Source organism: Triplophysa rosa, linkage group LG18 (genome assembly GCF_024868665.1).
Source record: "Triplophysa rosa linkage group LG18, Trosa_1v2, whole genome shotgun sequence".
Lineage (NCBI taxonomy): Eukaryota > Metazoa > Chordata > Actinopteri > Cypriniformes > Nemacheilidae > Triplophysa > Triplophysa rosa.
The window spans coordinates 1,148,357-1,162,988 of record NC_079907.1 but is presented as its reverse complement, the minus strand read 5'-3'; the positions used below and the strand labels follow the sequence as shown (position 1 = coordinate 1,162,988).

The following is a 14,632-nucleotide window of genomic DNA, read 5'->3' as shown; positions in this document are numbered from 1 at the left end:
GCCACTCAAAAAAATGAAACCTTGACTTTAATTAAAATTTTTTTGTCAACAGGTTCCACAAAATATAATTATGAAAGTTGAAAACAAATATTTCAAGGTTATCTAACTTAATGGGGTTGTTTTAGGAAGAAATAATATTTTTGACTCAAGCCAACTATTATCACTAATTTTTACTCAACAAGAGACGTTTGAGTTTAACTTACTAAAGTCAGTTATGTTATATGGACTAACAAAATTTACTTAGAAGCTGCATATTACATATTTGTCTATTCAATATAAACTAATGATTTTACAACAAAACATTCAATTCAAGCTTAATTAATCAAAATAAAATGCCTTCACTTACTTTAATTTTTACTAGTTAGGTTAAATTAAATCTAGTTTGTCAACAGGTTCCACACAAATTACTTCATTAAACTCAACTCAACATTTGTTAGTTCCTTTATTCACCAACACAAGAAAACAAATTCTGTTTTACAAAACAGAAAAACACACATTTAAACATACCAATGAGTGACAGCATTTAAAGAGGGTTATCTTAACCTTAAAAAAAAACTCTGGACACGCTTTACATGCATGTCACACAGAACACTGGTGCAAAAAAAGGTATAATATTTCATATTATATTTCAAATTTTCAAATGTTTTCAAGTGCAAAGCAGGCCTTTATGTTAAACGCCACAAACTTTTAAGTGCTCAATGTTGGTTCACTCATACGGTTTGTTTTTAAGCATCTGTACTCGCTTTACATGACAAAGAAACATGTCACCAGAACAGTGGTGCGTATTACACAAAAAAACACTATTCCAACATCAACTGGATTGGTGGTGGCATCTCCTCCCTCAGCATTAATGCTGTAGAAAAAATTAAAAAAAACTCTGGACACACTTTACAAAGAAACATGTCACCCAGAACAGTGTTGCTTCACACAAAAAAAAGAAAAGAAAAAAGGTATATAAACTTTAAAGTGTTTTTCAATTTAATGGTTTCAAGTGCAAAGGCCTTCATGTTAAACGCCACACGCTCAATGTTGGTTCACTCATACAGTTTGTTTTTAAGCATCTGTACCTTGGTTGAGAGTCTCGTAGCATCCAGCTGGAGGAAGATTTTCTGAAGCACCTCAAAGAATGTTTTCAGTTCTTGAGGATAACTGAGGTTCATTGCATATATGACACCCATTAAGAGTGCACATGCAGAAGCGATGTCTCCCAAGTCGTGAAGCACTTCAACACCCTCAATCACTATTCCAACATCAACTGGAATGGTGGTGGCATCACCTTCCTCAGCATTAATGCTGTAGATGCCAAAGACAACTTGTTCAAGGTCCCTCTGGGCAGCACAGCCATCTGAATCCTTTCCACACACAAAAAAGGACAACAATGAAATCACCAGCCAATTACATAATTCCAAAGAGCTCATTTGCATTGCAGTTTTCTCCGTAAATTATTTAAAATAGTGCTTCATTACTAACTTTAGGTACAAACTGATTCCTCACAATTTGTACAATCACTGGCCACTTTATTAGTACACCTGTATGATCTGATGCCATAAATTCTACTTTTATAAGTTTATAATTTTCAATTTTTAAGATTAAATGATCAGAAATGTGATTTTGGTCGAGACCAAAATTGCCATTCCTAAAAGCCCTAGGATACCATTATTGCTGCAGTGATTGTTATTAAAACCTACCAGATAGTCTTTGAAGAGACTGCTCGGATCTTCATTTAGATGGATACAAAGTGCCATGAGGAGGAACTCCCTCTTCTTTTCAACAGTTTCATTCTAAATAGAAAAAAGCAGCATCAACATATATACTACAAACCTATTACACTTCTATAATTATGTGAAATGGAAATTATGGACTCTAAAGAGGTGTGATGTAAGTGCATTCCATGACTTGAATGTACATGGACAACTAGTATATGTGCAAGGATATGGGTGCCTACGCCCATATTGAGGATGTTTTAACCTATGTTTTAGTAACTGACATCTAGTAGAGGTCTTTGAACCTCAACCTTTACACTGCCACATTCAATATCTGTAAAAAGCACACACATCACCAACCCCCCCCCAAACAGTGATTTCAGTTAAAAGAAACTTGACTTGCAAAAAAAATATTTATATAATTTTTAGAAGAGTTTTACAAAAAGCATATCATATGACTTTAAATATTTTAAAATACTAATAATTTTTAAAACATTTATATAATCTGTTAAAAACTGATGAACTGAAATCAATTGCTACTGATAAATAAAAGTAAACGGGATTAGGGCTGTGCAAAAATATCGATACATGTAACTATCGCAATATTTGTTTTTTTGATAGTGTATTGATAGCGATACCTCTATCGATATATTTTTTTAAATCATGTCATATACATACGGCCAAAAGTAAGTGGAAGTGAGCATGGCGAAAAATATAAGGCGGCTTGGAGCTCTCAGAGCTGATGTGTGGGTGTGCTCTGGTTTTCAAAATAAGTAATGGAGTAATGAGTTACATAAAATAATGCTGTTTGTAGGCTTCGCAAGTCAGGACACAAGTCACTTGGCAAAAAGTTTATTAAGAAAAGTAACAATGACATGTATTGTGCTTTCACGGATGTGACACCAGCACATTTACAGCACTGATGAAGCAGGGGTTTTATACTGCCCATATTCAGTATTTTAACTGTAATGCACCACAACAGCCAAGTGACTTGAGTGAGCCACCTTATTCCCCTGTGCTACCCATTTGAGGGGCGCAATCCACAGTTTGGGAACCCAAACCTCAGGTCCATGCATCGCACATCATGGCCACTCTGCAGAGCTAAGGGATGTTTTCACAATTATCCTTACAGAAAACCCCCGCTGGTGCACAGCATGTTGTATTTCTAGCTCTACTTTTTACATTTTCTATTTAAAGTATTGCAATATATCGCAAATGTGTATCGTATCGAAATACATATCATATCATATCAATACAATACTATCGTGATATGTATCGTATCGGGAGGCACTTGCCAATACACAGCCCTAAACGGGATACAAACAGAAACACTCGGAACAAAAAATAAATGAAATGGTCACGCAAGAAACAGTATTTACATTTGTAGATGTTGCAGATCTTACCTATTGTGAGTAAAGCACCTTGGCAGGAACACAAAACACACCTTTCATTAAGGACCTGAAAAATTGCAAAGGACAAAAACAAATAAAACAATTTGATAAAGATTTTGTGAAATTGAATTAATCTGAACTGAAAAACTACAAACCAATAAAATAATCACACTTCGTAATTTTTATTGAAAGTATCACAACAAATTGGAAAAAAAAAGTTTCAAACAAAGTATTAACCAATTTTGACAGCAGATTTTAGTTTAGTTTTAGTCTAATGGACCTAACGTTAGTGGTTGAACTTAGTATTGCAGTTTCAACGGAGAATGACTGTAGCATTGTTTTCAAATTAACAAGTATGTTATATTAGTACGTTTCTTAAATATATCTGCAAACATATTATTGTATTTTTAAGCTTTAGTAGAGTCAAAAATTTACAACATCTTAAACGCTACAGTCAGAAAAACGAAAGGGAAGTTACACGCTTCATGTAGACATTTGGACATTGTGTAAATCTATCTAGAAAAGATAGATTAGACGTGTAGAATAATTTCAAAAACATTATAAATGTTGCGTCCAGGCGTTCATGATATAAAAAATAAACATACAAGTATAACTTTTAAAACGGAGTGAACACGGAGCAGTTTTTCCGTGAGCGGGAATAGAAAACCCAGAGTGGATTCGGAGCGGCGTGATTAACAGAACCCTTAGAGTAGAGAAGAACGTGCTTTTAAGTCCACTTCAGGCTTTGATCACAGCCCCCTTTAGCGGCTGAATACACCTCATCTTTTCAAATTCAAATTAAGAAATATATTACACTATTTGAGAAATGTAATCCTATTTACAGCCTTAAAATTATGAAAAGTTAATATAAAACATTAAGGACAGACAGGAACCCTGCCATGGACGGAAAAAAATCCAACTCGCTCCAGTTAACGGAAATCCATCGTAGCGACGGATAACATTAATCCATTAACTATCTTTCTTTTCGCCCAAATAATGGATATATGCAGCGGACCAACCTGCGCCACGTGTCTAAACTAGCATGCTTACTTCAGCATGTCTAAGACCCTAGAACTCTCTAAAACTTACTAATAAAAAAGATCGGTACTGGAGGAAAAACAAATATCCACCTACCTTTACCAGCTGTAAAAAATATAAGACGTCCTTCTGTCAAATCCAATCGAGGAAAAGCTTTGCAGGGGATCATGCAGGTGTGCAGAGTCAAATATCATTGCGCGTCTTGCTTTTCTTCTTCTTTGGGGTTTCGTGGCAGTTGGCGTCGCACTATACTGCCACCCTCTGGATGTAAGATTTTTTTACTTAACATAAATGGTTTGTGTTTAGACAACGCGTTAAGATTTTGTAGAGTCAAGTTGAGACATAATTACGTGGACCTTAATAGAAAAAAACATTTCAAGTCAACAAATACAATTATTATAAGTAAACTGAATATAAACATTTTATGTAAAGTGCACAACCTTCCTTGTTCATTTTTTTGAGTGTGCACTCTTCCATTCTGGATGGTTCCTGTGCAGCCGGGGTCATTGAGATGTAGAACATGAGCTGGAAAACCAGCTTCAAACAGCATAATGTGAACACCCCTTTAAAGTAAACACGAGTAAATTCTCTCAGAGCCCCCAGAGTCTTCCAAGTCTCGAGAGCCCTCCCTGGAGTCCACCACAGTGGCCATTGTGGCATTGGTGCTGGCGTGCGCCGTGGCTGCGTGTGCACCCCAGGATTTCCTAAATAAATGGGGAGGGCTATTATACCCACGCTGTCGTGGCCAGTCCATGGGAAGCACCTCCTTGCAGCGGTTGTCCTGGCTGTTTCCAGCAGCCTCGCAGTGGCCAGGACAACCGCCTCCTCCTCCACGCCCAGGCCCCCTGAGCTCCCAGACCATCCGTGGTGCCCCAGCTCCATGGCTGCAGCGTCCGTCCCTGAGCCAGAACCCCCTATGCCCCCTGAGCTCCCAGATCCTCCGTTGTCCCCCTGATTCCCCTGGCTGGGAGCACCGTCCTGTCCTGTCCCTGCACTAGCCTCCAGGACAATTTTTAACTTGTGTATATAAAAGTTTGTATGCACCATTAAGAACTTGTTATCCCTCCGATTCCCTCGCCATTCCCTTGATGGTTTCAATGAGATCATAGGCATGAAGCTGCAGGAAAAGCTGACTTAGATCATCCCAAACTTGGCTGATAAATACTGTACAATGATAAATTCAGTCACCTACAGAAGTCTTAGGCACTGTGCGCGTGCTTGCATGTGTCAGTGTGTGTGTATATTGTGCTCTGTGCATGTGCAGTTGTGTTTTATGCATGTGCGTGTGTATGAACCTGTGTGCGTATTCTGTGTGTGTTCACTTTTTTTTACTTGTGTAACTTTAATGTTTTGCTTATAGTCAATATGTTTCATGTACAGCTGCTTTAAATCAATAGAGGTACATTTAACATGATTTATTAGTAGACTGATGTGTTTATCCAAAGTGACAAATGAAAGAGCATTTAAAACTTTGTCTAAAGAGCTATAGTCTATAAACCTGTGTTTACATAGGAAGTAGGCAAAAGATAAACAACAGCAATTAAACCTGCATGCTTGTTTTCCAGTACACCTGAATACTTTCTCAATCATCCTCGAACATAAAGCAGTGATGTTTAATGTTTACACTGGTTATAAGGCGCATTAGGCTACAGTCTCAGAGATACAGTATGAGGAACTTAATGTAACGCCATGTGCAAATGGTAGAATGGTTTCATTTTCAAAAAACAAAATGTTTGCTCACCTCTCCCTCCCAACTCCATTTCTGCATGGAAACATATAGGCTTGCTTTGTATGCATATTGTTTGCTCTTTAGACAATGTGGCATCTTACTTTAAGACATAGGATTAAAGACAGGATTGAACAATTGGTCATTCCTATTGCTGAAGCATAGCCAATCATCCTGATCGTGTAGGCTTTCATCATTTATTCCGCCTCATGTGGTTCAAAAACCAGTACATTACTATTGTTTCTGATAACACAAAAGATATTTTGAGAAATGTCATGACATGAGGTTGAATAAATAAAAGAAGCTTCATTTTTGTGTGAGCTATCCCTTAAAACAGCACTGGTACACTCTAAACAAGAAAGGTGCCATTCACTCTTAAATAAACAACGCAAGCGCATTAGCTGTTTGTTGTGAGTGACTTATTTTTTTGTCTCCGGACGAATGATTTGAGACGTTTAAGATGAAACTAACCGCAGAGGAATTCAGGAAATATCATTTAGCTAAACCATTGCCACTACACGTGTGTTGTGTTGACACGCCGGACAGAAGGGGGGTGGGGTTCGCTGTAACTCATCATCATTTAAAGAGACATGCACCAAAACGGGTTGCTGCGAGCATAGCTGTTTTTGACGAGGCAAGAAGGGTTTTGTTTACACAGCCATTGAGTGTTTTTAAGCAAAATATGTTCCAGACATTTCATGAAGACCCTAATAAATCATACCATCTTGTTGAAAGTGCTCGTCTGATTAGACCTTTAAGAAAAAAACATCACATAATGTAAACGAGTTGTCCCAGAACAAGAATATCCATTAACTCAAATTTAAGGACGAGACTAAATTTCATAAGCTCTTAGTGAAGGTAGTTGTTCAGTGAGAACACACCGGGGCTTTAACTGGAGACGGATGTCATGACCTCTATGATTCTGTAACAGAAAAATCTCATTTAGCCATTGAAAAAGACATTAAAGATAAAACATAAGTTAAGGCAGACTATTCAGTTATACCAAACAAGAACTTGAGTGAATGGTGTTGAATAGTGATGAACTTACCTCTCAGCTTTAACTCCACGTGCACAGAGACGAGCAAATACATGCATGTGCGACAAGGCGAACTGAAACTGTGTGTGAAAGAGAGAGAATATAGATTTACAGTATATACGCAATAATTGAGAGGGACAGAGAGTTGGTTTCATGTCATCATAATTGAATTAGAATGTATGTTTATTGTGTTGTTCACCTCTTCCTTGTGCCAGTCGAAACAGGTTGTCCTAAAATGCTCGGCGACAGTTTTGAACGCATGTAAATCCATCCGAGAATAATCTTCACCTCGACCATCCTCAACTACAGCGCCAGGAAAGCAACGCTGACTGATAGCTTTAACTGTTCTCTCAATTTTAGCTCTAGTCTGTAACATAATGATGATCTCAATCAGAAAGCATGTTCAAAATAAACATTTTACTTCAAATTAATTTGAAAGGATTTTAAAGATGCTGGTATAACCGTATGTTCGAACACGATCGTGGCATGAGCAACAATGTTCAGTTCAACAAGCCATTCATAGTTTGTTGCTAGATTTGTTCCAACATATATACATTAACTTGGGTTTGGGACTACTGGTTAGATATTTTTTTAATTGTCGGAAATCGTCTAGGTTACCTTCCGAAGCTTTAGTTAGTTAACAGCTCATGAGGTTTTGAGGATTTTTTGTCATCCAATAACACACAGCTGTATAGAACATCTGAGCTTGATAGTTAAATATATGATGTACTGTATTAAAACGATGTCAAACCTGATGAAGAGCTTCATATTTTCCGATCAGATCTCGTATCTTGACTTCATCAGTTTCTGTTTTAATTCGGTGCTCCAAGATTGTGAATGGCACTTCGTGGCTAGGGGTCAGATGAGTTAACTTGAGCCCCTCGGCTTTGGTCTTGTCTCGAACTGTTTTAGGGGTGTTAATCAAAAACACGCTGATTGGACATTCACCAATTGTCTAAAGAAAAGACATCCCAATACTGATGAATTCCTCATCTGAATGTCATCCTATATACATTGTATTGGTGACAATAACAAGAAAGTGAATTTAGTGTTTCATTTATTAGTTTAAAATGTTTTTACCATGTCCCCAAAACGGCAGGAGTGAGATCCCTTCATCGTTTCCTGAAGATAACTAAACTGATCCCGGAATGTTTTATTTTTAAGGTCATTCTGAAAAATAAAAAATACTTTTATTTACAGTCTTATTTGTTAGCATAATTCTTTACTAAGACAAACCGTTTCAATGAAGTACATCCAACGAGCTGAGAATTCATCAGCTAGATAGGTCTTCCTCACAGTGTCAAAATAACAGGCATAACTGTTCTCATCGGCTCTCGCTGCAGTCACTGCGTACACTGGAAACACAGTTGCATACTCACTATCTGTGCTCGGAACAAAACTGCTACTTGACTCTACAGTTGGGCATTATTCCCCACCAATTTCATTACAGTTTATTACGAAACCCCTTCTTACCATGAAATTCACCTGAGAGATCGGTGAACATCGATCCAGAATGACAGGATTCCATATATATTACCATCTGCACCACATAAGAAAAAGAGTTGGTGAGGTGTTTAGAGGTGTTACAAAACCTTAAAAGTTAATTTGGGAGAATAAAAATATTTAAAAAATATAAACCGGGGCTGTTTCAATCGACATTTTTTTAAACGGTCTTTGGTGGAGAAAACACTCAGTAATGAATTTGAACATGGTTTGTCTTAAAGCATATTGAAAAACACCACAAAGACATATAAACAACATTAAAAATCTCACCACAGCGGGATTTTAGGTTAAAGCAATAAGCCCCAAGAAGCAGTGGGTTACAGTGCATTTTACAACAGCTAAGGGCGTTGTGGCACGACGCGAAGCGGAGTATGCTTAGCAAGGTTTCATAAAATAAAGTAAATAAAATGATATTTAGGCTATGTGGTCAGCCGTTATATATTGAGGTATTTTATAACGGCTTAGAACTCCGCTCAGCCAATCAGAATCAAGGACCAGAACTGACCGTTTTATAAATGGAAGTTGAGTTCATAGAACTCCTCTGGTGTTCTATGAAAATAACCCATACATGGACTACTTTTAACTGGTGTATATAAACTTTACCTTTGAGAACTGGTTATTTCTTGCCATTTGAGTGATTGTGTCAATAAGATCATGGGCATTAAGCTGCAGGAAAATAATGGAATTATATCGTCACAATATAAGCAGTAAAATACCGCACAATGCTTTATTTCAATATGAATCTATTTACACTTTTTTTTCAGCATTTCCAAGCTGATCATAAAAATATTGGACAATAATGAAAAGTTACTGATAGCTATATGAATGATTCCAGTTCTTGATTTGAAATTCTTATAAAGAACTTTGGCTCCACACATTATTTTGTGGTTATAGATACGTAATACCAATATACTTTTAACCCTAGAGGTAAAAAGAAACTTACATAGCTGTTGGGAAAACTAAATAGGCCTGTAGCTCCATGATCTGACAGATAGACGAATATTGTGTCATTTTCTCCACTGTGTGACACCAAAAGATTACATTTATTCACAGAGATTTATTTAATTGCATTTTCACTATCATTAAAAACGAAACAAATTAAAAATTTCATTATTCTGTCTATTATTAAAGTCCCTGTGAACCGGAAGTTGCGATCGTTTTTACTTCCATATTTTGACATTTGCGAGTGAAGTGGAATTTCCAATGAGAAAATTAGTGGGCGTGGCTTTCGTCTTTTTCTGCGATTTGATTGGATGACGTATAAAAACAGACTTTGAGTTTTGAAATGAAACTGGCAGCAGACTGACAGTTGAAGGGGAGGAGTTAACGGATGCTCTGCCCAAACAGTCTAACATACGTCATCTACGATGGATTGTCATTACAGGAAGGAAGTGCATTTTCAGATTTTAACTGAAGTTTATGAGGACACAGGATTTTTATAAAGAGAATGACCCACATTGATAAACTATTTACAATAAACGCAGCAATATTTCATGATAAAATAAGAATAGTCATTTTTAATTTCACTGGGACTTTAACATCAGAACTGTAATTGACTACAATCAGACAAACCTTGCAATGACTTTTTTCGGCCCACTCTTTTTCACAGCACTTTGGTCTCCTTTGAGTGCAGCCAGAAAGTTTTCAGGTGTCACATCCTGTAATACAGTGAGGATTGAGCAGAGATACAGGATCAAAATATCTGCTTTGTGTTTGACAAAAAGAACATTACTGTACCTCTCCGGTGTAGTCTTTTGGAACCCCGGCATACACGTTCGCTCCTTTTGGTTTATTGATAATGTTTCCAAGATAAGGGTTTCTGTGGAGGCAGATTAAACATTATGTGGGTCATTTTTCGGGCAAAACACTTTTATGACCCATCATGTGTGTTGCTAATACACTGGGCCCAGTTTCACAGACAGGGCTTAGCGTAAGCCAGGACTCAAGAGCTCAGTTAAATTAGGATATTCATTTATAAAAATGTCTTAGAAAAACCATAACTGGTGTGCATCTTGAGACTAAACAATGGCACAGATGTAATTTAAGAAACGTCAGGGCAAGTTATTTTCAGATAAGACGGCTCTAACATTTATTTTAGTCTTAAGCCTTGAATTTTTTCCCTCAATGAGATGTTTTATTACCAAGTGGTACAGCATGACAGGAAAGATCTATGTGATTGTTGTGTTAAATCTGCTCTTAATGTACATCAGCAATGAAAATGTGCATGAATCTCTTACTGATCATTATTAGCGATGTCATCATACATCATCACCACGATCTGATCGTCAGGAATTCCATTCTGATGTTCTATCTGATAGGCGTGACACACGTCGGCCTGAAATGGAGGTGTCAAAGAAGAGATTTCTGTACAAACTGTAGCATCAGGCAACAACATGGAGCACGGAGGTGCCATGAACGCTAAGATCAATGGCTTGATTCACAGTGAAGGCACATATTCATAAGAAAAGTCACTGTAGGCCACATACTTGGTGTCTGTAATTGCCCCATGTCTTTGAACCAGCAACAAGCATTACCCACTGTTTTCCATTTGTGCAACCCATTTCAAGAGCAAAGCCTAATTCAGGTAGAAAATAGTGTCAATGTAATGCAACAAGTGTAATATTCACAGTAATATTTTCAGCGAACTGTTGATCAACTGTCACTCAAAACAGCTCACTTTAAAAAACGATTCTTTATATACTGAAGACACAGAATGTGACCGATATCAAGCAGTCATAGTTCTTACACTGACATGACCTCCTAAAAGCAGAGAGGTACGATGATCACATAAATGCTTTTTTAGGAAACACAACCAGAAACGCGTTTCATATTTGTTTTTATGTATACTCGGCTTCCGGGAAATAAATCTGATATCCACCGTTGTCCTTCTCAATAACAATGTGTTTCATTTCTTGATGAAATACTTAATATATGCAACACATAGACTGTATAAAACATGGACGTAGTGTCCGTGACTTCACCCGTAGGTTTCTGAGGTGCTGTTTTGAAGCTTAAAGTGGGCGGAGCCAGCCGTCGCCTTCTTAGCAGCACGTCACTCCCAGATAATCGAGAATGGGCAAAGAGGCGGGACGTGGTTGGAGCTGAGGTACCTGGTTGCTGAAACCACTTGTCATTTAAGTGGCCACGCCCCTAGTTCGCAGAATTTTAAGTCTTAATATAAGTTAAACGGGTGAGTTGTAAAAACGATCACCCTCCTCACAGCTGTCATGAAGGGTAAAATTAGCTATATGTACTGAAAAACAAATCCCGTAAAAAACGGATAAACTGCAGACAATTACCAGTACAGATTCCTTCATTTTACGGACATTTCCGTTAATGCTAAAATGTAATTTAATGCAGTGCAAAATGTCAAATTAAGATACAGGTAAAACAACTGTAAAAATGAATGCGGAAAATTACTTCATATTAAAACAGTATATTGTGCCCTATTTTTACGGATTTTTTTGCTGCTTGGTTCAACAACAATTTCATTTTAATTAATTTTTCATTCTTTCACACTGGTCAATCTTTAAAAACCACACAGAACAAAATAAAACTTGAATGTCAATAAAATAATGAACTAGAACATGCTTCTTGTGGCATTTAATCTGAAAGTTATGACACTTTTTACATATAAAAAGGGGTCCGTACAGATCACCTATGGACCACTACCAAACACAACAAAAAGAATCAGTTGCAAACTTTCAATGAATTGTCTCAAGCATTACGTTCGCAGGATCATCATTTGAATGAAATGCAAACTCGATAAAGCACCCTTACCAAGAGGAAGAAAAAGAGAAAACCTAATCTTACCGGTGGTGTTGGGACTTCTTTTTGTTTAGACCCAGAGATTTCTCTCTAACAAGAACTGTGAATGAAGACACAAGCGTTTCTCAAACACCACAATGTAAGGGTTTATATACAGGCTACCATCCAAATTTAATGTTCTAGGAAAAAACAAGTGAAACTAGACATAAAGGCATGTTCGTGATGTTCTGATGACACAGATCAAATAAGAAGAGTTGATTCCTGGAAAGCTTTAAGAAAAAAAGGCAAATATGGTCAAACCATTTACATGACAAGGCAGATGTGTTCGAAGGTGAAAAAAGTTTTTGTTGAGAAAAAATCTTTCGACACTACAAGAAGTCAAGTGCAGTGTAATCATTTCATCATCCTTTCCTAATTTATATAAAAACCAGAAAATTGAACTTTGTGCACCTGCCATGGCAGCGTGTTAATTAGTAAACTCTTGGCGCAAAAGATTGGAGCACCTTTATTAAGAGTGTATGTTTGTATTGGATCCTACCACAAGATTAGTACCACAGATTTACATTTACATTTAGTCATTTAGCAGATGTTTTTATCCAAAGCGACATATAAAGTAGGGAAAACAGTAGAAGAAATTTGTGCAACAAAAGAACAACAATGCATACGTGCAGTACAACTGGTCTCAGTCAGTCTATCACAGTATACCAAGCTAAGATTTTTTGGGGGGGGCTAGGAAAGTAGTGTAAGATCTGATCATTATCATCAAAGTGAAACTGCACTCTTCTGTTCTGGATGGTTCCTCTTCAGCTGGGGTCATTGAGATGTAGAACACAGAAACCCAGCTTCAAACTGCTGACAGCGAGATAGAGATCAAAGGGCAATAATTACAGAAAAAATACTGTGGAGGGTTGATTTGAACCAAAGGAGTGAGCTTCAGATCTGGTTTGGCAGTCTTTACAGAAACAGCCGTAAACAAAATTTCTCTCTCCACACCATTCATCTTCAGTTCAGTTGAGTAAAGGACATGAGTCAGTCACAGCTAAAAGAAGATAACAGAGATAGATTAAATATATGGTGCATTTCTGAAACCGGTCCTACTCGCAAACAAGGTCGGTCGGGCCTGGGAGACGGGCGCTCTAACGAGGAGGCTAAAGACCGCAGCCACGAGTGTCCGTCGCTAGAGCACCTCTTTTGGTCGGGGAGTGATGTTTACTCGCACAGCTCTCTCTTGCTGGCCTCCGTTACACTTACACAAGGTCTTAATGGTTTTGAGATATAACTGGCATGAGCGGTTGCTAGGCGAAATGGTTACTAGTCATGATGCTCAAAGACTGCAGTATTTGTCAACCCTCCAGGTAAAAGAAAAACATCCCACCCTCTTGTTGTAGCAATGTTATGATCTAGACTAGAGATTTCCCTCTGATCCCTTTTCAAGTTTATGAGGATTGATGTTAAGGTGCTGTCTCTGGTTGTTGGGTTGCTTATTGGCACGCCAATCTGAGTCAAATGAGCTCTCTCAGGTCAATCATTTTTCAATTAAACCCAGAAATTTTAACAATCAAAGTGCATGCGAGTAAATGTTCTACCTGCACAGTAAGCAGCACACTGTGTTGGTCTGACAAACTCATAGACATAATAATCTCCTGGACAGGCTTTGACTCGTATGAGATGAGATTCACAACCACAGCCGTTCCATGAGGACATACAGACGTGTCGTGTGATCGCTCCATCTTCCAGCTGTGGATGAGCATCTCTGAGCCAGAGTGGGCTGTAAGTGCCACACATCCCCCCGTAACACAGACTTTTACCTTGTCTATACATTTTAGAAAGAGGAACCAAGCAGACCAATTTCACCTCGAAGTTACACAACATACAAATTCAATTAGCCACCAATAAACAAAGCCCTAACAGGTTCCAAAAGGGTTTCAGAAACAGTCCATTGAAAGAATGCACGGTTAAGCTGAGAACCAAACATTTTGCGTTTTGCATTCTCGATTGGACAATGAAACGACATGGAAAGGTACTTGAAGGGTCATTTTCACATCAAAGAATGAAGTACATGGTTGCTTGACAACAAGTTCAGTTAAAATGTAGATGGGAATAAACTCCCATTTTGTACTTTCAAAATGAGCTTTAGAACTACAAAGTTCCTCAAAGGGTCACAAAGGCAAAAACACCATGAGACAAGTGGCCTGCTGAAAGTCGATGAGTGAACTTCCAGCTTTTACTTCCTCTTCACCCCTCCTTTTAGAGCACCCTGTAACGCCGATGGGAATAATGACCAAGCTGTACTGAGAAAGCTTCTGGTACAATAGTAACAGGACAACTGTTACACAACAACTACACTAACACATGATTCTGACATCTGAGCGTTCTGACATGAAAAGTCTGTACCAGCCAATCAGATTCACATATACCGATACTGATACTGTTTAATCGGGAAACCTCACTGAAAAATGTACTGCTA

General features: G+C 37.8%; 1 protein-coding gene across 2 annotated transcripts; it reads right to left on the bottom strand.

Moving 5' to 3' along the window:
• Positions 1-5,290: 5,290 nt before the first annotated feature.
• On the bottom strand, positions 5,291-14,583 carry LOC130569449 (legumain-like). Of its 2 annotated transcripts, XM_057359114.1 has the most exons (15): positions 12,211-14,583; positions 10,884-10,972; positions 10,635-10,732; positions 10,135-10,216; positions 9,970-10,055; positions 9,341-9,416; positions 9,001-9,063; positions 8,368-8,434; positions 8,131-8,249; positions 7,975-8,064; positions 7,646-7,849; positions 7,094-7,261; positions 6,907-6,974; positions 6,740-6,780; positions 5,291-6,610 (listed from the first exon to the last, which is right to left on the bottom strand). In XM_057359114.1, the coding sequence occupies exons 2-14, from the start codon at positions 10,956-10,958 to the stop codon at positions 6,747-6,749; spliced, it is 1,230 nt and encodes a 409-aa protein (XP_057215097.1). In that variant the 5' UTR covers positions 10,959-10,972; positions 12,211-14,583; the 3' UTR covers positions 5,291-6,610; positions 6,740-6,746. The 2 variants fall into 2 exon arrangements, with proteins under 2 accessions (XP_057215097.1, XP_057215096.1); XM_057359113.1 differs by having other exon boundaries at positions 5,291-6,780.
• Between the last annotated feature and the right edge of the window lie 49 nt (positions 14,584-14,632).